At 56.6% G+C, this 27,755-nt stretch overlaps 3 protein-coding genes across 5 annotated transcripts; 1 reads left to right on the top strand and 2 right to left on the bottom strand.

Annotated features, from left to right (window-relative positions):
* The first annotated feature begins 89 nt into the window (after nucleotides 1-89).
* Nucleotides 90-2,977, top strand: MRPL40 (mitochondrial ribosomal protein L40). The gene is made up of 4 exons (XM_031670286.2): nucleotides 90-477; nucleotides 645-728; nucleotides 1,613-1,771; nucleotides 2,566-2,977. The coding sequence occupies exons 1-4, from the start codon at nucleotides 425-427 to the stop codon at nucleotides 2,888-2,890; spliced, it is 621 nt and encodes a 206-aa protein (XP_031526146.2). The 5' UTR covers nucleotides 90-424; the 3' UTR covers nucleotides 2,891-2,977.
* A 1,118-nt stretch (nucleotides 2,978-4,095) lies between these two features.
* On the bottom strand, nucleotides 4,096-7,235 carry C32H22orf39 (chromosome 32 C22orf39 homolog). The gene is made up of 3 exons (XM_006219017.4): nucleotides 7,130-7,235; nucleotides 6,834-7,001; nucleotides 4,096-6,180 (listed from the first exon to the last, which is right to left on the bottom strand). Exons 1-3 carry the CDS (start codon nucleotides 7,226-7,228, stop codon nucleotides 6,055-6,057), a joined length of 393 nt encoding a protein of 130 aa, XP_006219079.2. The 5' UTR covers nucleotides 7,229-7,235; the 3' UTR covers nucleotides 4,096-6,054.
* A 1,771-nt stretch (nucleotides 7,236-9,006) lies between these two features.
* UFD1 (ubiquitin recognition factor in ER associated degradation 1) lies at nucleotides 9,007-27,739 on the bottom strand. 3 transcript variants are annotated; one of them, XM_072953619.1, is made up of 12 exons: nucleotides 27,114-27,739; nucleotides 24,772-24,878; nucleotides 24,354-24,386; nucleotides 22,182-22,303; nucleotides 20,170-20,300; nucleotides 18,032-18,104; nucleotides 14,507-14,575; nucleotides 13,720-13,785; nucleotides 13,538-13,585; nucleotides 12,989-13,077; nucleotides 12,294-12,375; nucleotides 9,007-9,126 (listed from the first exon to the last, which is right to left on the bottom strand). In XM_072953619.1, exons 2-12 carry the CDS (start codon nucleotides 24,776-24,778, stop codon nucleotides 9,052-9,054), a joined length of 795 nt encoding a protein of 264 aa, XP_072809720.1. In that variant the 5' UTR covers nucleotides 24,779-24,878; nucleotides 27,114-27,739; the 3' UTR covers nucleotides 9,007-9,051. The 3 variants fall into 3 exon arrangements, 2 of the variants coding, with proteins under 2 accessions (XP_072809720.1, XP_072809719.1); XM_072953618.1 differs by having other exon boundaries at nucleotides 24,746-24,878; nucleotides 27,114-27,339; XR_012066458.1 differs by lacking the exon at nucleotides 12,989-13,077 and having other exon boundaries at nucleotides 24,746-24,878; nucleotides 27,114-27,276.
* Between the last annotated feature and the right edge of the window lie 16 nt (nucleotides 27,740-27,755).

Genomic DNA, 27,755 nt, shown 5'->3' with positions numbered 1-27,755 from the left:
GTCGAGCAGACTAATTAACTGGCTTCCGCCTGCCCGAGCGCGCGTTCATTGGGCGCCCGCGAGCGCAGGCCACGTGCCGCTCGGGGTGCAGCCACCGCGGCCCTGGCTCGGACGCCGGCGGGAGAGCCGGCGCGAGCGGGCGCGCTTGCTGGACGGCCGGCTGCACTGCAGGCTCGGCCCTCGCGGGGCGCAGGCCGAGTCGCCTGGGAGCGGCCGGGGCAGCGCCGGCGGGAATAAGGACCCCGGCCGGCGCGAGGTGCGAGGCACCGGGCGCGGGGGCGGGGCCACGTCGGGGGCGGGGCCAGGCGCGGCGGCCGGAACGCGGGAGCGCGGGGCGGCGCGGCGGCCGGACTGGTGAGCAACGCACGGCGGGCCTGGCCACCGAGGGGTGCGTGCCCGGAAGCGCCGTCGCCGACCCGGAGCCATGGCGGCCGCGGCGCTGGGGGCGGCCTGGCGCGCTCTGCGCCCGCCCAGGAGGTGAGTGCGGCCCGGCCGGGCGCCCAGGACGCGCGGGGACGCGGGTGAAGACTCCCCATCGGCCTGGCGGCCTGACCCAGCAGTTACGAGGGCGTCATCACTGAGTCCTCCATTCCCAGCGGGCGGGCGGCGGAGTCAGGCACTTATTCATGCGCCGTCTCTTCCAGGCTTCTGGGAATGTGGCCGGCGCAGACCAGGGACGCGCACCAGCGGGCTTCGCTGCTGTCCTTCTGGGGACTCGTGCCCATGAGGTAAGCCCGGCTGCGGGCCCCGCCTCAGTCGCCCGCGGGGACCCCACGCGCCAGGACGCCCAGCGCTCGGTTGGCAAAGGATCTCAGTTACATTCACGCAAAAGCTTTTTTCTGTCATTTCATACGAAACTCTGTTACTGCCTGTAATCAGAAAACAAAAACCAAGTGTAAAAGCGGCCTAAAGAAAAACTAGCCTTGGAGGGATTCGTGTGTGTTTTAAAGAGCCTAGCACTTTGATTTCTTGCTCCCTGGAGAGGTAGGACGATGTGTGAGGATTCGTTTTTCCACCTGGGATGCCGGATTCTTTCTAGGGATTTGATTCATGAAACTCAGTCTTGATACCGGAGGATTTGATGTGTTCTCAGTAGTTTATTATCATCATAGGAGATGTGTTCCTCAGAGTAAATCAAACTTTTGTCAGTGCTCGGGGATGGGGAAATTTGTTAAAAAATCTTGAAAAGTAAGAACTTGCCAGTCATTTTTACTAGACTTTCTTAGTCTTATCAAATCAACGTTATAAATCACAAATCCATTCAAGATCTGAATAATAAACTTCTAATTCATCTGTTTGGTATTTTCACTTTTCAGTGTTACCTCAAGGTGCCCCCGAACCCCAGTTGTAAAGATGAGCCCTTCCTTTAATTTATCCTGACATCCCATGAAGTTTCGCCACCCCTTCCTGGGGTGGCTGTGCCCACGGGGTTCTCAGCAGGACCCTCGGGATATGGTCTCCCTGCCACACTCAGCCTAGGAGTTCAGGCCCACACAGTTCCTTACCTAGTCGAGAGTTCAGTGTGCGTTTGGGGGCGCTTCATCGGGCGCCACGTCTCTGCGTGTTCACAAGACAGAAGAGCAACATATCTCATGTTTGCTTTACCCTTTAGAGCAGAGCCTCTGCGAAAGAAGAAAAAAGTTGATCCCAAAAAGGACCAGGCAGCAAAGGACCGCTTGAAAAAGAGGATCCGACGGCTGGAAAAGGCGAGCCAGGAGCTAATTCCCATTGAGGACTTCATCACGCCAGTCAAGTTCTTGAACAAAACAAGGTGAGGGCCCTCCCTCTGGGAGGGGGGCCTCCAGCAGAGTTCTGTCACCTTCAGGGGTTCTGTTTGCACCTGTAATGGAAAGGGGTCATAGGTTCGGGCTGACTTGGCCTCGTCTGAGTCCTTTTCTCCTGGATTGTCTTGTGGGAGCTGGAGAAAGCCTTCTTGGGTTCAGGCTGCCCTTGCTGAGTGAGAGAGGGAAACTCAGCAATGGCTGATGAGCAGGGCAGGTGCCTGAGCGAGTTCGCACTGCTGCCCCTGCAAGAGGAGTCAGCTGTGACGGACGACCTGGGCCCGGGACTGCAGCTGCTGCCCCATCCTGATGGTAGGAGGCCATAGCCTCTTGCTCTCAGATGCAGATGCTCATAGTTGGGGTGTGTCATGTGTGGGGTTGGTGGGGTTGCTGCCTTCCTGTAAGAAGCGCGTACCACTTATAAAGTAACACTTTGCCGTGAAAGTGGACACGCAGGTGTTTTTCTGGGCCTCCTGGACTGGTGTAGGCACTTGACTCATTGGGATTTTGCTGTCACTTTCATAACAGTGCCTGGCTCTTCCCAGAACCCCTCTCAGCACAGGCAGCCCCACCTGGAGCCAAGGAGGTGCTTCTATTCTTTCTTGTCTCCACGTGAAGCAAACTGCACTGGTTCCTGGCGGCCGTGGCTGCTACTGCCACATTCAACATTCCATTCCTCAACTTGTCGCCAAGTTCCCTCCGTGTCTGGCAGTGGGGATGCTGGGGTGGCGTGAGGTTGGTCAGCGAGGCCAGTGCTCATGCCCTTGGTTTCTTGTGTTCCCAGACAGCGGCCTCCGGCAGAGCTCCCCTTCGAGGAGAGCGAGCGCAGGGCCCTGCTTCTGAAGAAGTGGTCACTGTACAAGCAGCGGGAGCATGAGGCGGAGAGGGATGCTGTCCGGTCCCTGCTCCAGGCCCAGCAGGAAGCTCTGCGGGAGCTGCAGCTCACAGCCCCGGAGCTCCATGCTGAGGCCACCAAACGGGACCCTGGTCTGTTCCCCTTTGAGAGACAAGGACCAGATTACACGCCTCCCATCTCCAACTACCAGCCCCCAGAAGGCAGGTACCACGACATCACCAAAGTGTACACACAGGTGGAGTTCAAGAGGTAGAGCTGCTGGCAGCCGCGCCCAGAGCGCCCAGATGTCTGGGTCAGGCCTGCCTGTGGCAGCATGCAGTGAATAAATATTTAAGAGCAAGTGTCAGAGTCAAAATTAATTCACCTGAGGCTGTGCGGGGGGTGAGAGTGGCTCGCCTGAGGGAGAGGAGGGCTAAGACCTTGCCCGTTGCCCTCCAGGTATGTGGGGCTGACTCCACCAGCAGGAGGCACAGAGCTCCACGGGAGGGAGTGGAGGTGAGGGACAGGCAGCAGCACATGGGGAGGAGCAGGGCCAGCCTTGGGGGGTGGGGGTTGCTAGACAGAAGAGGAGGCAGCAGGCCCTCCAGGGCTCCAGTTACAGCTGCCCTGTGCTCCAGGGTGCGATACCTGGCCAGCCGAGGGTACTCTTGTCTCGTCCAGGTGCTGTGCGCCTGGAGCGGTGAGCTCTGGCCTACTGAACAAAACACTGCGGACTCCGGGCTTAAACAGGAAAGCGTTTCTCTGGAGGCTGGATATCCAAGAGCCAGGCTTTTGCAGGGCTGTTTCCTCCTGAGGCCTCTCCCCGTGTCCCCACGTGTTCATCCGTCTGTGTGTGTGTGTCTTGCATCTCTTCTTGCAGGGGCCCCAGTCAGATTGGATCCTATCCCCTCAAAGGCCTCATTTTAACCTAATGACATCTAAGTACCCCGACTCCATGTAGAGTCCCCCCAAGCTGCGAGGGTGTTGGCCAGTGCATCTAGGAAGGAGGCGGGGATGTGATGCAGCCTCAAGGGGAGGGTCCGGGATCAGCAGGGAGCCATGTCTGCATCAGGGCCCCTTTACCACCTGAGTGCAAACCAACCAGGGAAACAGGCCCCTGTCCCTGCTCCCTGCGTGGGGTCCACTTTGGTTTAAGCACCAGACAAGCGCTTTTACTGGATCAGGAAGTCACCTGGGATCCTGAGTCCTGCAGCCTTGCCTCTTCTGCAGCCGCAGGCCAGCTGGCCAGCTGGCCTGCCACCCCAAGAATTGCAGCTTGGCGCTGCCCCCCATCCCCTGGGCACGGGCACTTGTTCCTCGTGTCCTGTGTGGCCCTTTCTTTGCCTTGGTGGGCTGCAACTGCCTCCTGGTCTGGGCCGACGCTGCGCCTCCCCCACCTCCCTGCCCATCACAGGTGCTTTGGAAAGTCAGATTTTGTCCATTAGGTGTACAATCAACTCAGCGGGTCATGGCCAGCTGTTTCATTTTAACCTTTTATTTAGGAGTAATTACAAGTTTCCAACAGGAGATTACATATTACCACACAGGGCGGTCGGCGTGTGGCTCCCCCAGTATCACATCTTATACACCGTGTGTTCAGACTCCTGGCCGTGGCGGCCCGCGTCTGTCTTATCCCAGTGTGGTCCCATACAACTACCCCAAGGTCCAGGCACCTCAGGACATCTCCCAGCCCTGACCCTTGACCCCACAGCCTTCCCATCTCTGTATCATTTCATGGTATTATGTAATGGAACCACATGTGTGACCCTGTGGATCCTGAATGTGGCTCTGAGGGGTGGCACGTGCAGCAGACCCAAGCTGCCGGCTCCCCACGGCGCAGGCCAGTGCAGTGCTGGGACACCCGTTCCAGTGACACGTGCAGTATGTCACAGGACACACCAGGTCACAACGTAAAACACTCGTTATCACGGGCTTGGTCCCAAGAGTCTGAAAGAATTTGCTCTTCCTTGTCACTCTGTCCATTTTCCTCACAGCTGATGTTTGAATGTTCACATCTGTTCCCTCAACTCTGCTGGACTCTCTGGTCCTGTCATGGGTGCAGACACCAGGGGTGGACAGGAGAGGGTGTGGGAATATTCTCCAGAATGACGGTCATCAGTGGTGTGGAACCCACTGGGTATCCAAGAAGGAACAGGACTTCTAACGGGGCGTTGGGTGCTGGCAGCCCGCGGCCCTCGCCTGGCAGGGGCTCTGCGAGGGGTGCCCCTCAAGACTGTTGCCCTGGCTGCCGCTCCGGCACCTCCTGTTGCCCAGCCCTGTGCCAGGAAGCAGTGAGGAGCTGCTGCGATTCCAGGCACATGTGCGACTGCGAGGCTCCTGTGTCCCTGCCGGGGCTTCAGAGCAAGTAGGGCCCAGGCGGAGCCCTGGCAGCCCACCCTCTCCCCTCCTGCCCTCCGGCACACAGCCCCTGGGGTGGGGGACCCTGGCTCCCCTCCGCACACTCAGGTGGACACACAGGGCAGATGACCAGGGCCCCACGTGCACAGCCCCCACTACTCCCAGGTACATAAGCAGTCAGAGGGCTCTAAGGCACCTGGTAGAGAAGCCACATGACAGGACAATTTGTTCTTTAATGCACACCCCTCTGAAGTGACAGATTACCCTGTGGCTGGGCTGGGGCTGTGGCGTGAGGGAGGGGCTCTTGTCAGTAACAGAGGCACCTCTGTCAGTTCACCTGCATCTATTTCACAAACACCAACAGGAACACAAGCACGCAGAACTCTCTTCCTGCATGAGCATGAGGCCAGGTACCACATCGAACAATCTCAGCAGTTAACCTGGATTTAATTTTCAGCTTCTACCTGGACTCAAACGAGTGAAATGTCCTTTGATATACTCCACGTTTTCTAAAAGTGACCAGGGAAAGGAGGAGGGAAGAAGACCCACATTCCATGTGTCCTGGGCTGAAGACCAAAGTTCACAAACCCAATTCACACAAGGGTGTGCATCCCATCCTGGAGCCATGAGCATCTCCAAAAGGCCCTGGGGGGCCCACCTGTGCTGCTGAGGGGCTGAGGGAGGGGCCTCAGCGGGGCCGGCACCGAACCAGAGCCAGGCGAGGCTACCTGGCCACCTTATTTTGCTCCTCGCATGTCCACATGGGTCAGGGATACCTCTGGAGAGTTCACCCACGAGGTCCAGAGCAAGGAGGGCCCAGGTGGAGCCCTGGTAGCCCATCCTCTCCCCTCCTGCCCCCCAGAACGCAGCCCCTGGGGTGGGGGACGATCCCCAGGGGAGCACAGCCAGCCTGACCACCTCCCGCAGGATCGGCAGTGCTGCCTGTGGCCTGGAAGATGTGCACTGGGTGCACCGGTTCAGGTGCGGCAGCAGGTAAGGCCAGAGGCGGGGCTCTCAGGGACCCACTGGATGGTTGAGGTCAATCACAGCGGTAGGGGTGTGAGACATACAGAGCGCTGGTCAGCTGTCCTTGTCCTGAGGCAGAGGGAGGTGCCAGTCTGCAGGGGGGCTCTGCCTGGGGGTCCACACCAGGCCATGCTTCTGTGCGGCCCGGACTCTTGCCCGCTCGCTCTCACAGAGGGACCGCTGCAAAGGAGACCCGGTCACTTTTGTCCCCATGTGCCCCCGGACAGCTCCCTCCTCCAGGCACCCGCCCACCCCTGGCCAGCGCAGGGAGCGCTCTGAGTCAGCGCGCGCGCGCACACACACATAAATTACTAATCTCTTCCCATATAGGCTGCAAACCATCTTCCCGATTTTCCATTTATCACGGACTTACCGTTCTCTCTCAAACATACCAGTCCTGCTGCCCCGTCCCGTGAAAACAACCCCTCACTGCTTCCCCTCTCCAACAGCTCCAAGGCCTCACTGTGCCCTGGACTAGGATGAAGGAGCCAGGAGCACAGGGCTTTGTTCTCATCACTCCTGTATCCCCAAGAGCATCCTTCCCAAGCGGTATCTAGTAAACGAATGGACCAGAACCATCTCCTGACTGGTATCCCGCCCTGGCGGCAAGCACGCTTCCCAACACACGTGAAGGCCTGAACCTAACTCCTTTTTTAAGGCCTGCCGGGACTACCCTCACCCCGACCCCTCTGCAGCCGCCCCCTGCCCTCAGCGGTGGGCCGTCTCTGTCCCGGCGTCGGGCCCGGGGCTGGGTGATGCTACTCGGGCAGCTTCCCGGGCTCGGCAGAACCAACCCCTGCAGGCCAGTCCCCTGGGCCTCAACTGGGCCTCACCTGGGCCTCGGCGCTGCGGCGCTCCTCCCACTCGCGGCAGCTGGCCAGGTCCCGCCGCCACTGCCCGCAGGCCGGCCGCTCTCCGTGGACGTAGTAGTGGCGCAGGAAGTGCCCGGCGCTGCAGCAGAGCTCCCACTCCGCGCGGTAGGCCTCGCACGGGCGCGGCGGCTGCAGGGACCAGGCGTGAGCAGGCGACCCGGAGCCCGCCCACCCCGCTCGCCCGGACCCGGTCACCACCCGCTAGCCTCGCTCAGCCTGGACCGAGTTATCGCCCGTCCCGTGGGCCCCGGGCTCACCCGCCAGCCACCGCCGTCGGCCATGTCTGAGCTGCTGCCCGACCCGCCGGCCACCTCGTGATTGATGGGTAGAGGAACCAATGAACTCTGAGATGTCATCACTACATCCTCGCCCTCCTCCTCGAGACGCGCCAGTGAATAGGACGTCCGGGTTGGCAGCCAGTAACAGCCGAGGAAGGGCGGGGCCGGGGCGGTGTGGGCGGGGCGCGCCCCAGGGTCCGAAAGGCAGACCACGCTGCGTGGCTGTGTAGACCGCAGCCGTCCGCTCCGGCCACCTGGCATTCCGCTACACGTTCACGTCCAGTGGCCGTTTCTGACGGAACCACGCGGTTCAGGCAGGTTCTTTGCAGCAGCCTTACCAGGCCTTCTGCTCCAGGCAACCCCATTGTCACCAGACCCAGCAGCGGGGCCATCCCTGGTCCAAGCAGGGAGTGCGCCTCCAGGAACCGACAAGGAGTGGTTTCCCTGTAGACACAGCAGGTGCCGCTCAGGGCAGAGAACCCAGGGCCAGAGTCCCACGTGACACTCGAGCACAGAACGACACGGTAGCCCACGTGATCCCGCGGACAGAGACGGCTTGCCCACCCAGGAGGGCTCCCACCTCTGCCGGCGACCCCAGGACCCATTGAATGGAGGGTCTGTAGGTCCCAGCCGTGCTCATGCCTTCCAGAGTCACACCCACAGCCAGTGGTGTGGGCGTGGGCCACGGGGTTCAGCCCTGGCCATCAGGATGACCTTTGATGCTCACTCTGAGGACTCGTGGGTGAACCCTGGGGACGCATCCTGCATGGGGACGCCCTCTCCTGAGTGAGGGGAGCCCTATCCAAAGACGGACAGACCCCTTGGCCTACTATCACGAACAAGAGGAAACCCTGCTGGGCCCGACCACCCCCTCCCCAGGGGTCAAGAGCCTTGTTTCCCCCTACACTGTCTGGGAGAAGCCCCCCAGAGCCCTTTCTAAGGGCAGATGCAATGAGGGTTCCTGCAAGCAGGCCTTCCTCTGGTTGGGTCAGTGGCCCAAGTGTCAATCCCTGTTGGCATTTTATCAGACATTTGGAGGCAATTCAGGTTTTAGTCACTGCCTGTTTTTATTTGAAATTCTTGAATCATAATTATTTTCAAGAAAGAAGAGATATTAGAAATTGAATTAACATGTCATATTATAGAAAGTGAAAATCTGAGGCTAAATTAACCCTAGTTAAAAAATAAAGGCAGGCCAGCAGAACTTTGGATACATTAACACTGGGAATGGGGGGTAGGGAAGGGGAAAGAAGAGAGCTTTAGCTTTCATTTATTCTAATGGTTACATTTGTGCTTCACCATGAAGTTGTTTTACAGAAGAACAGATTGATTAAGGGGCCAGTCATTTCTATATGAAATTGAAAAAAAATTGGAAATGTTTTCAGGTCAGGTTTTCCTGCTGAGGAATGACTTTTTAGGGGAAAAAAAATCAACATGTAAAATAAAAACAGAAACACCCTTCCTCAAATAAACTGTAGCCAGAGTAATGGGATAACCACTGCTTATGGAGCACTTATCTGTTTAAACCACTTTTTTCTAGGCCAAAGGCAAATGCTAAACTATGACCTGGGAAAAGAAAGGATATATGAAAAAAGAGAAAACACCACAAGTTAGAGTAATTCAATTCCCTTCGCAGGTTCTGGGCAGGAATTAGGAAACTGCTTCAGCAGTGGGCGTGTCCTGAGGGCCTGAAAGCAAGAGGCTGTGGGACCTCAGAGGCTGCTTCTCTCCCCAAATCAGACACTGGCTGCAAGTCCTGCTGGTCCACGTTCCGGTCAAACCCGGTAATTCTTAGGTCACTCTAAACACACCTAAAGTGACGGAGCATCCCCATCAAAGGCAGTAACTAAAAGCCATCATGCTGCAATTATTTTATTCTCTAATCAGCCAACAGCCCCAACTTAAGGCTTTCTTCCCTTTTTCCGCAACGACTGTCCTTCTCCGGAGAAAGCAACGAACCTGCCTCCAGCTTCATCCTGGGCATGAAAAGAAAACCATTGTTTTCAGAAACTCCTTGGAGGTTTAATGAAAAACACTTTCTTCTGTTGACTCACGTGCCATCCACCCACTTTCCTCACTCCCACATTCTTCATAAGAAATGTCTAAATAGAAACACAAACTGTGGTCTACTGAACTGAAAACCAAACCACGGACTCACAACTCTGCGTCCATCAGCCTTGACTCCCAGGGCGAACGTACACCCTTCTGCAGGGGCATCATATTTTCAATGTAAAAAATACACAACACCCCCCCCAAAGAAAAACCACCCCAAAATAACATTTCCAGTCACTTTTCTGTATACACTTATTAAAACTATTTTCAAGTGTCAGGGCAATGCACTTCCCACCAGGACCCTCCGAAGGCTGCAGAGAGGCAGTCCTTCTCCTGCCAGAGGTGACCTCCAGGTCTGCAGTATTTTAGTTGCCCTGGTGAGCAGTTTAATGTCCCCACACACAACTCTGATTTTTCCTATAAGTTGAATTCCTTGGGGAAAGGATGCAGGTGTTCTTAAGGCTTTTTACAAATGTTGACTCAATGGCCCTCACTAGCCACTGGCAGGAAGGCGGCTTGTCTTATGAGCTCTGGGAGACAGCAGGCATCTTCTCAGGAGCAACGTCACTGGTCAGGCAGAGGCATTGTCTCTGGCAGGGGATTCCAAGCTCTCCAGCCCACACCCTGGCACCGTTCCCACCACCAAGTGCGGCTGGTGTTTCTGGCAGGATCTGCACGGGGTCGCTGTGGTCTCTACCACATAAAGACAAGTCACAGCTGAGCCACACAGCCTTCTGCTCTGATAGAGCCCTCTTCTGCCCACTGTGGACATGGTGCCCGGCCCCTCTTCCACGCATTCAGTCGCAGCCGCCGATGTCATCTGGGCAAGGGAGGCACGTCTTCTGGGGCCTTTGAGCTGCCGCCTTGACTGGCCACTGTCCCAGGCTGCATGTTGTATGAGGATCTCCAAATTCTGGGTCTAAGGCTTTCTTGGTTCTACCTCATTCCTTTGTTTGGGTGGGGTGTGTCCTTGTGGCCTCCTGAAAACAGGAGCATGAGGACTACTACCTTGTCTTGGCTCCTATGTAACTGGGAACCCCACTCTCCTCTGGTGTCACTGCAGGGTGGTGGGAGTCAGATTGCTGGGGTGGCAGTAACAAGACACCACAGGCTCGGAATTCAAATAGCAGAAGTCCATCTTCTCACAGTCCAGCGGCGTGGAGTCCCAGGACCAGGTGCCAGCACTGTGGCATCTCCCAAGGCCCCTCTCCTTGGCCTGCAGGTAACCGCCTCTTGCTGAGTCCTCCATGGCCTTTCCTGCATGTCCACATATTCTCTGCTTAGAATGGCACCAGTCAGATGGGACAGGGCCCACCTCAGTGGCCTTATTTTAATAGACTCTTCAAAGACAGTCACACTCTGGGGTGCTGGAGGTTAGGGCGTCAACATGGGAATGTGGGGGACACAATTCGGCCCATAAGAGTTGGGCACAGAACTTTTGGAAATGCTTCCTTTCAGAGCCTTGGAGACTCTGCTCTCCCATGTCCTGGCTTTCCCTGTCCTTCGAGGGTGATGCCATGCTTGATCTCTGGTGGCCCCTCTTCCTCCTGGAAGCCTGAGGATCTTTGCCCCAGTTTGGAGCTGTCCTCATCCACCGTGCTAGACACTCGGTGGGCCTCCTGATCTGCAGGCACTGGCCCCTCAGTTGGAGCCCTGATCTCCCTGGTGGCTTCAGCCCCTCTGGTCTCATGTGACTGGGATGCTGGCGCCAGGAACTTTCTGACTGTTCTTCACTCCGGGGTGAAGGCTGGGACCTTCCCTGGGCTCGCCGTCCACAGAGGCGCCTCCAACCTCCAACTATAATGAGCCAGCCCAGTGGCCAGTGGCAGGAGCCTAGCCAGGAAAGGACCTGGAGCAAGGTGAAGGTCACTCGCTCCTCCAGTGAGGCCTGCTCAGCACCCTGTGGACAGCCATCCAGGGGGCCTCTGTGATGCCTGCCTGTCCCACAGGTGGGCCCTCTTCCCCAGGGGAAGGTGGTGCTGCGGGTCTAGGAGCCACACGGATGCTCCATCTTCAGCCCCACGGCCAACTCCGCACACAGCCGGCTCTGCACACGGCCTTCCATGGCCTGTCAAGTCAGGTCCCCCTGGCCTTCTGCTCTTCCAGGTGCCTCCCCACTGTCTGTCACCTGGTCATTTGTGCCCCATCCAGGGGGTTTCAGGATGGGGCCGAGGGAGCATGTGCCTTCAAGCCCACTTCAAATCACACATCTCTTCTCCAAGGTCCACTTATGGACAACACGGCCTCACCCTCTCCTCCCCCTGTACCTCCAACAGTTAGGGACCAGTAAGCCCAGAGGACACCCCCGTGGGGCCGAGCAGCCTGGCCAGTGGTGAGCAAAGGACTGGATGGGCCTGGATGGGTCCCATCGGGACCACGTCAGCTCCTCAGAGCCTGGAACACAGCATCAGCTTGAGGAATGTTAAGGCCAAGAGGGGCTGTGTGTCCGCAATGTGCAGGCAGCACAGTCGTCTCTGCTCACTCCTGGGATCCCAAGGGACCGAGCCTTTGAGAAAAGCACCCAGGAGAGCGAGGGTCTGTGAGTGTTCTCGCAACAGCGCATGGCTGGGGTGCTGGGCGGGTGGGCAGTCTGCGGCAGGCCACGCCAGGGTGGAACTTACCCTCTGGCCACACCTCTGCACACATCTGTGGCCTCCCCTGCTTCCCCAGGGGACCCTGGCTGAAGGAGGCCGTGCCCCCAGGCCTTGGTGCAGGCCGTTTCTGGAGTGCGCTGGCACCGGGGTGGCCAGGTGGACCCCCCAGGGTCCTGACCGCCACACGCATTCACGTTCATTTCTGTAAAAACGTGGACAATCATGGCCACTGAGACTGTCCAGGGGACAGCATGGGCCCGGCACCTGGCCAGGGCTCTGTGAGCTGCAATCTCGCTGATCACTGTGAGTGGACACCAGGGCTGCAGTGTGCCCACCCCTACCCACAGCCTCAATGAGATGATCAGACCACTGGGGAGAAGAAGGGCCCTGAACGAAGAAAAATATGACAGAAACATCCCTACTCAATTCAGAATGAAGAGAATTCCTCCAGTCACCACAGTCAATAGAACTTCTCATTGTCCACGAAACACACTTACCTCTTCAACTTTTTTGACCAGTGGTCGTGAATTTCTGATGAAGGTGATCTTACCAAGTTTAAATTCATAATTGGGAATTCCTCTGTAAAGAAGAGAGTGGAAATCATGCTAGCTTAGGGAGACAAGGACTAAAATCATTTCCTGTCACAGGAAGAGAAAGGAGGCAGAAGAGACGGTGGGCATCCTGGGCCACTCTTCCTCGACCTGCGGCTGCACCCACTCCCCCTAGCCTTGGACCACCCCGCTGGTGCCTCCCAGCGCCCCTCCAATAGGAACACACGGCACTGGGACAGGGGGCCCCTGGAGGCGTGGGGGCCTGATTTTCTGTGTTCTCCAGCTTCACGTGTCACCCTTCAAGGACTACACTCACAGAACTCACTTCGTTCCCTAAGAGGCTGGTGCCAACCCACAGCCAGCACTCTGCTTCTGCTCTCACATGCTCGACAGGGGAGATGTCTCCGGCCTGCCGCCACCGCGCTGGCACCAGAGCAGGGAGTCTGGACCAGAAAACATGAACACAGCCACTTCTACTCAGGGGAAGTGGGTCAGTCATTTGAGGTCACAAAATGGGAAAACAGGCCCAGTGATGACCCGGACCCAGAAAGGTTTTAAGTAGGAGAGAGGCCTGCCCAGATGCCCTGGGGCCGGTGGGGCTGGACCACCTCATCCAGGAGAGGCCAGGTGGGCACACCCACCTCTTGATGTCTCCGGGCTTGATGGGCGAGGGGCTGGGCTCCACACCCTTCTTCTTCCCATCCAGTCTGTTCCCGGAGCCGGAGAAGGCCTGGACCGGGGGGGGGGCATGTGAGGGGAGCCCTGAGGACAGGGGACAACTGCAGTCTCCTTGGGGCAGAGGCCGCTGCGAGGACAAGGGCAGGGGTCCCACTGCCTCGAGCTGAGGGGAGCCTCTGCCCAGCGCCCCAGGGTCTGGGGGCCCCGATCCCTCTGCTGCCCTGCCCCCAAGGCTCCCCAGGGGGCAGCAGTGCTGGAGGGGCAGGTTCCAGCAATGTCGCAAAGGGGAGGACCATACGTTTAGAGAGAGGCTGAAGCAGCCTCACTCGGTGACTCTGAAGGAGGGGTGCATGTGTGTCTACTGAACTAGTTCACCTTTTTGTTAAGTGAGAAATTTTTGAAAAGAAATAGTTAGGGCTGACTGACCAAGGTGTCGGGAGGACCCAGATAAAGTGGACAGAAAGGACTTTGGTGACCATGAAGGTGCAGGGTACTACGATGCAGGCACTCACGCGGAAGCCCAGCTCCCCGGCGTAGCCACTGGGGTCAGCGTCGCCTTCCTGCAGGACAGAAGAGCAGGGTGAGCTGCTCGGCAGGGCCCCCCGACGGCCAGGATGCCCTGGCCGTCAGGACACCTTGGAACATTCTGCCCAGACCACCACCGAGGGGAGCTGTGTGGAGCTGGGGGACTCACGGCGGATTCCTCATGCTGGACTTGTCTTTCGGGCTCTTTGTAGCCCAGTGGGGCATCAAAGTCCACCTGTTCCAAGATGAAGGGACAACGTGAGACCGGGCCACACTTAGCTTACTGGCTTTTCTGTCTTAAACTGAGACAACTGTGGGTTCACATGCAGTTACAGGAAACGACACAGAAAGGGCTTGTGCAGCCCACCCAGCTCCTCGACCTCTAGTTTTACAGACCCTCTGCCTGGCACCGCCCGAGGAGCCCAGCGCCAACACCCCGGCCCTCTTTCTGAGTGCCCGGTCTGACCTGTCCCCACACTCTATGCACTCAGCTCTCTCTGTTTTAACACTGCGCAGCTGGCATCCCCACCCATGGCAGTGACCTCAGTGGCTCCTACACGGGGACCCCTCAAGCTGCCCTTTCATACCCACCCACCTCTCCCGGCCGTGACCCCCACAACCACTCTGTCCTCATTTCTCCAGTTCTGTCATTTCAAGAACGTTACGTAAATGGGGCCAGACACAGTGCAATCTCTTGGGACTGGCCCTGGTGCTGGGCACTGCTACCTGGAGACCCTGCGGCCAGGTTAGCGCGGGAACCCTAGGCCCTCCTGCCCGGAGCTGAGAGGCCTCCTTGGCAGGTCTGAGACCTGGGGTGTGTGGCCACCTCAGAACCAGCTGCACCCTTGCCACCCCCAATGGCCCAAGACCAACCACAAGGTCAGTGGCCGCCACAGCATCCCTTATGATGTCCCAGGAGCTGCAGGGCCCCCACCGCCTCATCCCCAGCCACTCACGTTCATGTCACACTCGATGATGGACACGGCCTTGTCAGGCTTGGTCTCCATGACCCGCAGCTCATAGATCTGGGGGGGACAGAAATCAGTCAGTCTCGTGGCAGCACGGGGGACAACCCCATTCACACCACTGCAGCCCCCACCCAGCCCGGCACACGCATCATCCACTCCTCCCCCGACACCCTCTCCAGCCACACCTCTCGCTGTGAAGAGTGGCCATGGTCGGGTGCTGCCTTGAAGACCGACCCTCAGTTGACTGCTCCTCCTAAATGACTCATATCAAAGTAGCTATGGAGCAAATTGTAACACTTGCAATGTTTATGTTAGAAAAGTTCACTTCTAGGAATTAACTCGAAGTAAATGTTTTGCCAGACGCCGAGAGAGAAGACTCTAAGACTGCTCACTGCAGCACGCCAGCGGTAGTGCGCGAACACCTGAGATGCCCGTCACTGGAAGGGTAAATGAATGGCGTTTATTCACATCCGAGCAAGCTGTAGTCCCGGTGGGTCCAGGCAGCTGGCAGGGAAAGCAGCAGAGAAGCAGCCGTGCTGCTGGGTGTCCAGGATGACCTCACGTGTGTAAAACACGTACAAAAGCCACCACACAGGATAGGAACTTAAAAGTGGCAGAGTCTCCTTTTCCTGCACTGACTTAGGTTCTGTTTCTCCCCAGAGTATGTCCTGCTTTTATAGCAGACAGTGGGGACGGTCCCAGCAGGAAAAACCCTAGTCACTGGGGAGGGGGTCACCTGAGTTAAGAGGGAAGGCTCTGGGTGCCTGTCCATATTCACGTTTCCTCACTGCGATGACCAGAAGTGAAGGCATGTCGCTGTGAGGACACGCCACCACCTCCCCAACTGGCTCCCTCCAGGGGCCCTGCTGCCCTGACCTGTGTCCATGGCCTCCAGGCACATGGTCACCTCTCTCTACAGCTGTGTTTTCAAGCTGAAGGTCACAACAACCTAGCGAGTCATAAGCCAGTGGCACTGCAACCAGAACTAGCAGTGTCCTGGACCACAGGGTGGCAGACGTCCCAGAGGGTGCGGGCTGCACATGGTGAGTACTCTGGGTGTTTGCTTCAGTTGTATGTGTTGTTACACTGTAGCCAAAACAGTCATTTAAAACTATTTTTAAACACTCAACATGTATTTTTACTGACTCACCTTTACTGAAGTGCAAACAGAGGCCACTTTAATTCTAAACAACCCTCGAGAAGGATTCTCTCCAGTATCTCAGGTACCACCGTTAAGCCGCTTGTATTGAACACCAGTACTGACTGAAACAGCGTTCACCCTGACTTACTTAGTACCTGTCAGCTTACTAGTCCATTCTTCCTTCTGGCACCCTGGCCCTTCCCTGTACGGTGATGCTCATTCCAAAAACACAAGCTTCTGAAGTTCCACTGGTAAACAAACTCAGATTTTGCTCACCTGGAAGTATTGGGATTTGCCCTATTGTTTCAAGGTCTGACTGCAGTTACTCCCTCAGCCTCTGCAGACACTCTACTGCCTGGGGGGGGCAGTGCCTGCTACTGGAACGCCTGCTCTTTGCTGTTCCTCCGTGAGAGATGCTTTCTCTCTGCCCACCTCTCTGGGTCTGCTGTGTGGAATCTGCAACCATCCCGTCTGCTGGACATTCAAATCCTGTCACTGTGGGTAGACGACGGGTTCCAGAAGGCGGCACCCAACCCTCCTCAGGCCGCCACTTCTCCCGCTGGGCTCTCACAAGCGGTTGGCTTTCTCGGGATCTCCGCAGCCTCCAGCTCTCACGTCCCGCTTTCCCGCTTCTCTGTGCGGAATTCCATGTAACTTCTCCGGATTTAACCTTCTCTTTGCTAATTTTTTGTCAGTTGTTAACTCTGCTTTTCCAACGCTCCTGGATATTTCTGGTAAACTTCCATCACTTGCTAAATTTTAACTTTTTAATTTCTTCAAATATTTTATATGTAATTGTTTTATATTTGCACCTGAAGATCCCGATACGGATTTCCTCAGGGTCCAAACCTGCTTCTGGTATCTGGTGGTTTGCTTCCCGAGGGCCCGACTCAACTGGAAACTGGGTGTTGTTCCCAGAGAGCCTGGGGTCCTTCTCTCGAGAATAGGACAGCACCCACCACTGTGTCCACTGTGGCCCCTTTAAGGGGCCCAGTTTCCTGTAGGAGCCTCTGATCCAGACCACTCACTAAGCACCACTATGGCAGAGTTGTGAAAATGTCCGCTTCATGTGAGCCCCTCAAACCAATCACAGCCTAGCTTTAATCAGAAGGGGCCTTTATAGTGTGGACTTCCACGCTTCTAAAAGCAGAACCAAACTTGAGTTTCAGTTCTGTGTCTACCCATGCAAGTCACCTGCCCTTTCAGTGCAAAAAGGTCACCGTTACCTTCTATCATCAATTTAAGAGTCATGTTTAGCATTACTGTCTTAGTTGTTTAAGAACGGTAGCATTAAGGCTGCCTGTAATTAACCTGGAAAACTTAAAGCATTCGGTGAAGATGAACGATACCGAAAACATTTCTCCGAAGCTAAAAGGAACAAGATTATTTCCTAGTTCATGAAAAGATGTAAAAGCGTGACTCAGAGCCCATGAAGTTGAAAAATAAGGATTCTCAGTCAAACAGAAGAAACTGACAGAGAACACGCTGGGTCCCCAAGTGACAAAGATCCAGATGGAGAGGCTGAACCTCAGGCCCGAGTCCTGGGGGGATGGGCAGGCATGTTAAGGAGCCAGCTGGCCTCAGAGAAGCCATGCTGGGGCTGTGGTCACTCCTGAGCGCCGGGAGGCCCCAGCAGCAGCTCTGTGGGGTCACAGTGGACAAAGGCCCCATCGCCGAGCTCCATGCCTGAGGCAGGAGGGCGCTGGCAACCTTGTCGACCGCCACGTCTTCCTCTGGGGTGCGCAGAGAGTGGGGAGGTGGATGCCGTCCTGACTTGTGGGAACTGATCTGCCAACTGGGCACAGGGTGAGTGAGAATGGAAGATGAGGTGGTGTCTCATTTCGTGGCCGAGTCGTTGGGACAAGCATCCATGCAGCTCTCATCATGGACGGACACGAGAGGCATCAAAACCTCAGACCTGCTGCCGAGGGAGACACAGGTCCAGACGATGGGATGGGGCCAGCTCTCCCAGTGCTGCTGTCGCCGAGGGAGAGACAAGGACCGGGCAGGTTCACTTCTGTGTCCCCACAGCCTAGGATGGGCTTCGCTCTGACCACGAGTGCGGCCTAAGGCCTTCTCCCCCTGCCCACCGGCACACACATGCTGGGGTGAACAAGTGTACAACACTCACCTTGCGGCTAGGAACCGCGTCCATCAGCTCCCAAAACAGAGGCACTGGCTGATTAGCACAGAGCCCCAAAACTGAGCCCATGAGGACTTCAGAAGCAAACAGGCAGCGATTACTTGGTAAAAGTCAGACCCACCCTGCTCACAAAGAGCCCCATCAAACAGGAGAGCCCGCTGCGGGTCCTCTAGCCAGGCGCTCACCACATCTGCTGCCCGGCCACCAGCTGTGAGGCCCAGCCGCTCACCTTCTCGTTGTAGTTGATGGCGATCACGTCGCCAGTGGTCAGGCAAGCGAAGTTCCTCAATGCGTTCTCTAATCTGCAGACACATGGTCAAGGCGACACAGTGGCATGGACAACTAAAATCTGAGATGGGTTTCTATGAGGGGACTGGAGGACCCCAGTCACTGTGTGCCGGACGGACAGTGCCTGGCTGGGGCTCAACACATGCGGCTACCTCTCAGCACGAGGAGGCAGCAGCTCCTAACACACATCTATGCCTGAGTCTCACCCTCACCTCAGGGAAAGGAGCAGCCAGAGTGGCAAGACCCCTCCCCAACCCTGGAAAGACGCATCTCTGAGAGGGGAGCAGAAGGAGGCTTTGGGGCCAGGGGTCAGTGGACGGCCACGTTCTGGCTACAGGGGGTGCACAGCTGTCAAATCTGCTCAACTGTGCATTTCACTGTCTGTAAATTACACCTCAATGAGCTGATTTTGAAAATCCTATGGGAATACAGGAATAAAAGACTGAAGAAACCACAGACAGGCCCCCGCAAAAGCAAGGATGTTTTCATTTACACTTTTGTTGTTCCTACCTTTTGGGAGTTAACCCAACTTTAGAGGCATGTTGCAAGATAAAGACTTAAAAGGAAAAAGTGCCTTGTAAGCCCTTTTCATAATAGTAAGTAACAAATTCTCAAAAACTGAATAACCCAAAACCCCAAAGGAATAATGCTCAATCTTGTGGAATACTTTAACCATGTCATCCTCAACAATTTGCAAAACTGTTTTAAATAGAAAGGTCAAACATAAAACGTGGCTCCAGGCCTGCCACTGTGATGTGGCCCGACTAGGGGAGGGTCCGAGAGTAACCAGAGGGAGGAAGGGCCAGGGTCTGTGTTCATCTCTCTCCATTAAAAGGCCTGGGCCAATGACAGCTTTGAGAAGAGTCTAGAGTGGCACCTTGTCTCTGCCCCCTGGCAGGAAATGCCAGCTGCAGGGGTGCCCTTCCCTCGACTCCTGGTGATCCCTAAGCTGTCAGACACAGCTCACCTGGCCTCTGGGGGCAGAGCTGGCTCCCACATCATGCTCTGCATGGCCCCTGCCTCCTCCGCTCTGCGCTAGGGCTGCCTTTATCCAGACCCTCAGCCAGACACGGGAGCCCTGCAGCCTTCTCCAGAGTAGCATGGAACTGTGCTGAGAGACAGTCTCCGAAGGCACCCTGGGGAGTCAGCACGCGACATGTGTGGAAGAATATCAAGCCCAGATCTCACACCAGGAGACCACTGCTGGGGCTATGGGCCAAGGCAGGCCCCACCCCAGACGTGGGAATCGGTCCTGCCCACCGGGAGCACAGCCCCAACGGCCCCTCACATCCAATACAGGGGACTCGACACACCTGTCCCAGGACTCGGCCAGTGAGGACTCCACACAGCCCAGTAGTGTCCGGGACGTGGCAGCAGCCGCTTGCTCCTGGCTCCATCCCGGGGACAGAGGGCGGGGGGAGGAGTGGGGGGTGGGTGTGTGCAGGCAGCTGTTCTTTAACTGTCTGTGCTATTTAACTGTGCTTTTCCAAGCGTGCCTTTTTAAAAATAAATGGGTGGTGGAGTGACTGCTCTGTAATGTGATCACAACAAGCCAAACTGGGGCTGTAAGCTGGAGACCTCAATCCCAGAACACAGTACCTCCGCCCACACTGGTCACTCCTGAAATCACACACACACACACACACACACACACACGCTGGCTTACGTGCAGAGAACACACAAAATCACTAGAACCGGAAACCTATGCGTTCCTCTTGTCGAGAGAGAAAACGTACGGGGCCAGCGCTCCCCTTGCTGGGTAAAAGGTGAGGCTGAGCAGAGGGGTAAGAGGCAGAGAGTCACCCTCCCACTGGAACACACTGGGCTGTGTGCCAGAGCCACTGATCCCTGTTCCCAGGAAGTGTCCGGAGAGCGGCCCAAAGAGGCTTCCAGAGGGCCTAGCTCACTAGTCCGCCCCAAGCCGCGGTGGATGCTAATCCAAAGCCATGGCTCTCACAACACACTGTCAATTGCGATGAGGTGTGGCCTCCAGAGCAGGCACACGCTCAACTCAGTGCTCAGGGTCGACCGCCACCAACAGCACAGCTTCCCTTAACCTGTCTTGTCTCAGAAGGATACACGGCCTTGGGGTTGGTGATGTCCAGGAAGTCGGGGCTCTGGGGCTGGAACTTGGAGTATGTGGCCACCTGTAGGTTGACGCTCTCCACCTGAACCAGGCCCCCTTCCTCCAGCAACAGATTCTGCATCATCTGAAGGAGGAAGCAGACAGGAACACAGTAAGGGGTGTGGCCGAGGCTGCTGCGGGCAGCAGTGTGCGCGCCTCTGAAGAGGCTAGTCACAAAAGGGTGGCAGGTGCGGCTCACCCACCCACTCCAGGCCTCCTGGAGTGGAGCGTTTCCATAGGGAAGCAGCCCTTGCACTTCTGAGCTGCCCCGCACCCACCCCAGCTTCCACGGCCACTGGGCCGTAGCCGACCTGGTCCGTCCACCATCGCCCGGCAGCTGGCACGTCCACAAGGGCTGCCTGGAGCTCAGAGTGGGTGGAGCTTGTGGATCAGCCCCCAGAATACACCTTCTCATATGCCCACCAGGGCCGGGGGACCCTGGGGTCAGCTCCGTGACAGCACTTGGGAAACCCCAGGCAGCGTCTGCTCTCACCAAGAGCTCGAAGGCCAGCCCAGGAAGAGGCGGGCAGGCAGCTCCACACCACCCAAAGAGGCTTCCCAGGCTGTTTCAAAGATTCAACTAGCTTTCTGGTCCTAAGTGATCTGAGAGCCTGGGCAAGGGGACGCCAAACACCAAGTCCATGGGCTGGAGAGAGAGCCTTCAAGGAACAGTGTCCCCCAGCATCCCCACCTTGGCTTTCACTAAGGATGGGCCACAGAGGGTCCTGGGGAACTTGTCATCACCCAACACTGCAGCCACCCACGGTGCCCCACAAGTGGGTGAGACTAGGCCATGCCCACTGGAGGCACCTACAGACACAGGGAATGCAGGCAGGGAAGCGGGTTGTGTTTGGGCTTTGAGGCATGACTCAGGGTTCCCCAGGAGTCAAGGAAGCAGCACAGGAGAGGCCAGTGGGGCCACACACTTGGGAAGGACCCAGGCTCCAGAGGGGGACGGCCAGCTCCAGAGGAAGTGGGTGCGGTCACCACCACAGGGAAGAAGGAGGCTTCAAACTTCTGTTCATATTTAATCTCAAGATACAAGTCAGGGCCACTCCTCCGTAAGTCTGGCAATCACTGTGACAGGAGAGGCTTGCTGCGCAGAAGGGATGGGGTCCGGCTTCACATTTGCCTTGGGCCACGTTCCCAGCCCCACCACCAAGCAGTCCCTGACCACGGCTGACCCAAGACCACATGAGAGGAGACACGGTCCCCGCCGAGGGCTTTCCAGAACCCCTCCCTCTTAAACTGTCCCAGAAACCAGGTTTCTGCACGAGACCTTATTAAGAGAAGGGCCTCAGGTACCTCAAAGACACCTACAGTGCTGTCAGGTGCTAGTATTTACAGAAAACAGTGCTGAAGGTCAAAGGGACCACAGCTCATCACGCGTGGGGGACACACCCTGGCCCAAGACAGAGCAGGGCAGACGGGGGCACCTGGCACTGAGGAGATGCCGCAGTCCTGCCTGCCCCACCCAGCCATGCAGACTTGTGGTCACAGCAGGCCCCTCCATACAGTGCTGGCCTCTCCGGCTCTCTGGAGTGGAGGCACCACCAGGCCAGCCTGGGTGCAGAGAGGCTTCATTCCCATGGCAACAAAGCTGAGTGCTCTGGACAGACTCTGTTACAGGCGTGTGCGCGCACATGCGCACACATACACACAGTGACAGAACCAGGGGACAAACTACTGAAGTGTGGAGAAAACATAAGTAAAAAACTCTGTGCTTGGACCACTTCAAAAATGCTCATGCTCCTGCTCCATCAGTTTAAAATCCAGCTGAACCAGGAAATAGCAGTGAAACAGCAGGGCCGCAGTTTCTAGATTTCTACCAGCGGAGCAAACGGCAAAGAGAAGGCTGTCCCCCAGCACCGGGGCCCCATGTGCCTGAAGCCGCACATGGCTTTTGAGGCGAGGCACTAGCCCACATGACAGACTGTGGGCAGACCCTGAGGGGGGCCCCACTCACCCAGTGCGGGAGGTAGCAGATGCCTTCGTCAGCCACAAACTCCAGCACACCACAGTGCGTCATGCGGTCTGAGTTCTTGTTGGTCAGCTTGAATAGCATGGGGTAGGTGATGTTAAGTCGGCCTAAACAGAAGGGCGAGGTCCGAGGCTCAGCTCCTCTGAGGGAGAGAAGCCCTGTCCCCCAGCACCCTCCCCTGGGAAGCGGCCCCCACCAGAGCAGGACCTGCGCTGTGCTGGCAATAGGCTGATTCTGGAGGGCAGGGCTACAGAAAGGAGGGGCTGGCGACGCGAGGCAGGAACCTGGGGGAGGGGGCTAGACAGATGGACATGACTGTGCCAGGCCCTGGCTTGGTCTTCCTGGAACAGTGAGGTGTACTGTTTTCCTCCCTACGTCTATGGTGAGCTAAGGCCTGCAGGTTTGGCTGCACGCCCAGGACCACAGGGACCAGGAGCCGATAAGCCAGGAGCCAGCCCAGGGTGCTGGCCCAGGTCTAGGGCTGAACCACGGAGGCCGACTTCAGCCTGTTGGTTTAGGCAAACATGGAGACAGAAGCCCCACTCAGTAGCAAAAGGAATGGCAGACAATGTATGGGGGTCTCCCTAAAAACTCAAGTGAAGCAGGCCGGGTAATGAGCCTGGGCGGGAGGCCATGGTTCAGGGACACCTCAGTGCAGTCAGCAGTGGGCACAGGTGTACCCCCACCACCAACGTGACTTGGACAAGACGCCAGGCCCCCACCCCCAGGGCGCCTCCCAGCTGTAGAGCCATGGAGCGGAACCGAGGTCGGTCAGGGTGAACTGGACCAGGCTCCAGCCAAGGGTCCAAGATTCTTGCCCTTGGAAGAGAACCCCGTGTTCCTCAGTCCAGTCATGTTCAAACTGCATTGGGATTTAGAGAGGTGCCTTGGGGTGCCTGAGCCCTTCGCACCCCCTGACTTCTTCCAACCTGAGCAGCTGCCTTACTTGTAATTTAGATTTCTCACCCCTTGGACAAAGTTTCTTCCATTACTTCTGAGGTTTGAGCAGCACTGACCTAAGCCCCACTGTCCTGATCCCAAAGTCTCTTTTCAGACTTGCCACCAATCACACCTGGTTTCAGCTCCTGGGGCAGCTCCACCAACACGGCAGGCCCCCTGGCAGCCCTGCTCCCTCCTCTGGGAGGACAGGGGCCTGCCTGAGGGCTGTGATGACCCCCCACCCCCGCACACGTGGCTCTATCTGCCCTCCGGCTGGACTGAGGCAGAATTAAGGCCTCCGGTGGGTGTAGCCACTGCTGGTGGCACCAGTTAAGCCCTGGTGACTGAAGGCCACGTCCTGCTGGGCATCACGCGGCCTTGGGCAGTGTACATCACAGGGCACCGTCTAAGAGGGACTCCCACCACAGAGCAGTTTCCACAGCACTGTATGTCCCTGATTAAAGATGAGGACTCCGAGGTTCAGAGTTACCAGCCTAGAGTCAGGCTGGGCAAAGCCCAAACCAGAGCAGCACCCAAGCCAGCGCCCAGCCCACCGCGCTGCCCTACATGCACCAGGCATTGAGTGTGGACCTACCCCCACAGCGGGGTCCAAGTCTCCTGCCTCGGAACTCACACTGAAAAGACCCCCAAGTCTTGAAGGCAATGATGCACCCATGGTGGGGGTTTTCCCAGTCCAGGTAGAGTGGGACAGGGATGTAAGGTCTCCGAGTTGCTCCCAAGGGATGAGAGGGTTGGGGAAAGAGAAAAGCATGGAAATCTCACAGCCCCTGGGTCTTTCTCACTCCTGCTAAGAGACAGGACCCGAGAGGAGAGCAGCTCCTGGGGCAGAGGGGTCATAACTGCGGCTAGAGCAGAGGAAAGACGCTCAGGGAGACAACAAGCTAGCTGTACCACCGTCCTTCAGGGGAAAACGTCCTAAGCCCAGCCAACAGCATCTGCTGCCCGGAGCCCACACCTTCAGACCCGACAGGACCCAGGGAGGGGATCAGAGGGGTGGACCTCGAGCTGAGTGCCCAATGGCCGCCACCAACCACCTCCTCACTGGGGCACCAGTGGCCCCGGCTCTCCCAGCCCAGTAAGCACCCTCCAGGGACGATTCCCACCAGGCGCGATGAAGGACACACCCAGGACCCGGGCCAGTTCCTGGCGCCCACCTTCTCGTTACCTCAGTTCTCAAATCTCGTAGGAAGTACTTACTGAGCTGGTCGAGGGCTGAGGGTGGCATAATTACTGTGGAAAGAACATTTAAGAAACATTAAGAAACAGAAACTAAAAGGACAGAACAAAAGGCAAAGTGCACCCTGTTACCCCTAAGGGAAAGCACTGACGATACTAGCAGGGAGGCAGAGTTTCATGACCATCTTTCGTCAAGAATGCTACTGGCTGTAATTTACTTGGTGGAATGAATGACCATCAGCCATGAATCTCACCATAATTCAGACTACCCCCCAATCCCCACCCCCTAGCAAGTCTGGGGCAAGCGACCCTTGACCTAGCTTCTGTCACAGGTGCAGAGCAGGGAGGGGGAGCTACGGGAACTGCAGGCTGAGGGCAGGGAGGTTACGATTCAAAATAAAAACGGCACATACTCTTCCCTCCTTTCTCCACATCTGACCTGTCATTAGGCCCGGCGAGCATGGACACGGAGAAGCAGCGGTACTGCGTGGAGAAGCGGTTCTGGAAGACCCGGGGAATCGGATGGTCAAACATGTTGAAGGAGAACTAGGTGGAGAGAGATGCCATGTTAACGCAAAACAGGGGAGCATTTCCTCTCTGCCTCCACCTGGCTATCACTCCCAGTCTTCTCCTGCGAACCCCATCTCCACTGTTGGCAGATGGCATGACCTTACTAAACTATAAACCTAACCCCATTGAGCCTGTCCTTAACCTCTTTTAGCCCCCACCTCCTCATCGAGGCCACACCTCGCGCTGGCTCAGGGACCGGTCACTGAGGGCCCCACAACTGCCTACTGGGCTGTATCTCCTGCCTGGACCACTTTTCTCTCCTCATTGAATATTGATGAATGCCCAGTATCTGCCAGACTCTGATCTCTCAGACCAGGGAAACCTCACTCTAATGTTTGCTCACTAACAAAACAAGTACAATCTCTGCCCTGGCAGAGCCGACATTCAAGACAAGGGAAATGAGCCAGAAAGAACTGTCTGCATGTCAGTATTCTGAGAAGAAGAGCGGGTAAGGGACAAAGAGCTCCTGGGAGTGCTTTTTCAGTGGGTGAGGAAGGGACTCTGCAGAGCAGACCCCCACCCTTTCCTCTGGCTCCCAGGACCAGCATTTCCTTTCCCTAAGAACTTCCCTGCTCTGCCTGGGGTCAGGGCCAGCGCCCCTCCACAGCACTCTCTCACTGAGCCACATCTGGCTACTCCTGCCTACACATAAGCAAAGCCAAGATGCAGTCCTATCACAAGGGTAGGATCCAAGCTCTTAAATTGCAGATTGCGAGGAGGCTTAGAAAACATGTTACCCAGCAATCCAGGGTCTTAGATAATTGCAATTTTTATGACGTTTCAAAAAAAAAAGGATATAAAATTGCACAATAGGATATAGATCCAAAAAAACTGGGAGCAGGGTCTTAAAGATCTATTTGTACACCCATATTCACAGCAGTACTATTCACAGCACTACTGTTCACAACAGCCAAGAGCTGGAAACAATCCAAACATCCATTGATAGATGAATAAATAAAGAAAACATGGTCCAACCATACAATGGAATATTGTTCAGCCCTAAAAAGGAAGGAAATTCCAACACATGCTACAATAGTCACGACCTTTGAGGACACTATGCTCAGTGGAATAAGCCAGATACAAAAGTACAAATACTGTATGACTCCACTTACATGAAGTACTTAAGAGTAAGTAGTCATATGCAGAGACAGAAAGAATGGTGGCTGCCAGGGGCTAGGAGGAGGGGGAATTATTTAATGAAGACAGTTTTTCCAGATGAAAAGTTGTGGATGTAAAAGTTCTACACAGGAATGTGAACATACTGAACACTGAACTGCACACTTAAAAATGGTTAAGGTGGCAAATTCATGTTACAGGCTTTTCACAAGTGAAAAAAATTTTTAATAGGCAAACATTTCTTGACTTGATTCCAAATGTATATTAAGTAAAAGGAAAGTCGTCTACTGGTAAGACAATTTACTAGCAATTCCAAAATTAGCAAGCTGGACCAGTTGTCTCCCAGAAATGCAAATTCAGCACGCTCCAGCTAAAATTCTTAGTTCTTCACTCCCTGGAGCGCTAGCATAGTACTTTTCAAATCTGCGTCTCCCTTTCTTTGGAGAACTCTGTTCAGCAAAATCTTGGCCAGAAGCATAACAGGTGAACAGTGCTTCTAGGTCGGGGCTCCTCACCACCTCCCACCCTCGTCTAAGCCCTTCTTCTCCTTCGCAAAAGGAAAACGCACACCGTGAATTTAACAGCCGGCATCAACCTGCCTTCGAGCCTCCCACGAACCTAATCTCCAGCCCCCCGCGCGGCTCCAGAGACCCACTCCCCTGCCCGGCGCACACCAGGCACTCAGCCCCGCTGAATGCGGAGCCGGAGACGGGAAGTGTGAACAGACCCTGACACACTCAGGAGAAGCTCAACAAAATAAGCCCGCGACCCGAGGCGATGCCGCCCGCCGGGCCAAGCCTGGGCTAGGGTCCCTGCAGCCAACTCGGCGGCCGCCCTCCCTGCCGCCAAGGACATCGCGGGGCCCGAGGGGCTGAGCTCGCGAACCCAGGCGCCGCTCGCTCTCCCCGCGCCCCAACACCCCTCCAGTCCACCCGAGGTTCGCGGGAAGCCGTCGCGGGGCTACACCCGCGAGACAGGGCGGGCGACGCGCTCAGCCCGGGAGGCCGGCGGCCTCAGGCCGGTGACTCGGCACCTCCGCGGCCACCACGTCCGCCCGCCGGGCCTCGGCCCGCCCCGGCCCGCCTCGCCGCTCACCATGGTGGACGCCGCGGCCTCGCAGGCGCGCGTCGCCAGGGAACGTTGTGGTGGGAGCCGCCGCCGCCGCCTCCTCCTCCTCCTCCTCACAGCCGCCGCCGCCTCCTTGCGAGGACGCCCGAGGGCTCACCGGAAGTGTCGGAGCTGCACTTCCGGGGAGACGTGCGCACTGGGCTCTGCTGCGAAAGAGAGAAAGCCGGGCAGAGGCGCGAAGGTCCAAGGTTTCTCCGGAGAAAGCGCTCAAGCACTCTTCCCTAATTTTTGTGCACTCTGGAGTACCTTGCATGATTATTTGGGATTACAGTTGGACAGCGCTCACCTCCAGGCAGATATGGGGCGGGGCATTCCCCTCGCTGCCTACACTACCCAGAATGCACGCAGACGTCCGCCTCTGCTGCAGCCATCGAGGACTCGGGCGGAAGTAATACCCACTTCCGCCTTCGAGCTAGGCCGAGAGCCCACTGAAATCCTAATCTGACGCCCTCCTTTGATGTATACATGAATTTAATTTGTGTTGAGGTTTCTTTTCCCTAGAGGTCCCATTGGGAGGCAGCGTGGTTCTCTTCCCCAAATAAAGACGTCCGCCGAGGGTTGGGTTTCTGGGTAAAGGGCGTCAGAGTTGAATTGCGCATCCGCGAGTAA

This window comes from Vicugna pacos, chromosome 32, assembly GCF_048564905.1.
Source record: "Vicugna pacos chromosome 32, VicPac4, whole genome shotgun sequence".
Taxonomy (NCBI): domain Eukaryota; kingdom Metazoa; phylum Chordata; class Mammalia; order Artiodactyla; family Camelidae; genus Vicugna; species Vicugna pacos.
The sequence above is the reverse complement of the archived record's forward strand: the minus strand, read 5'-3'. Positions and strand labels throughout refer to the sequence as shown.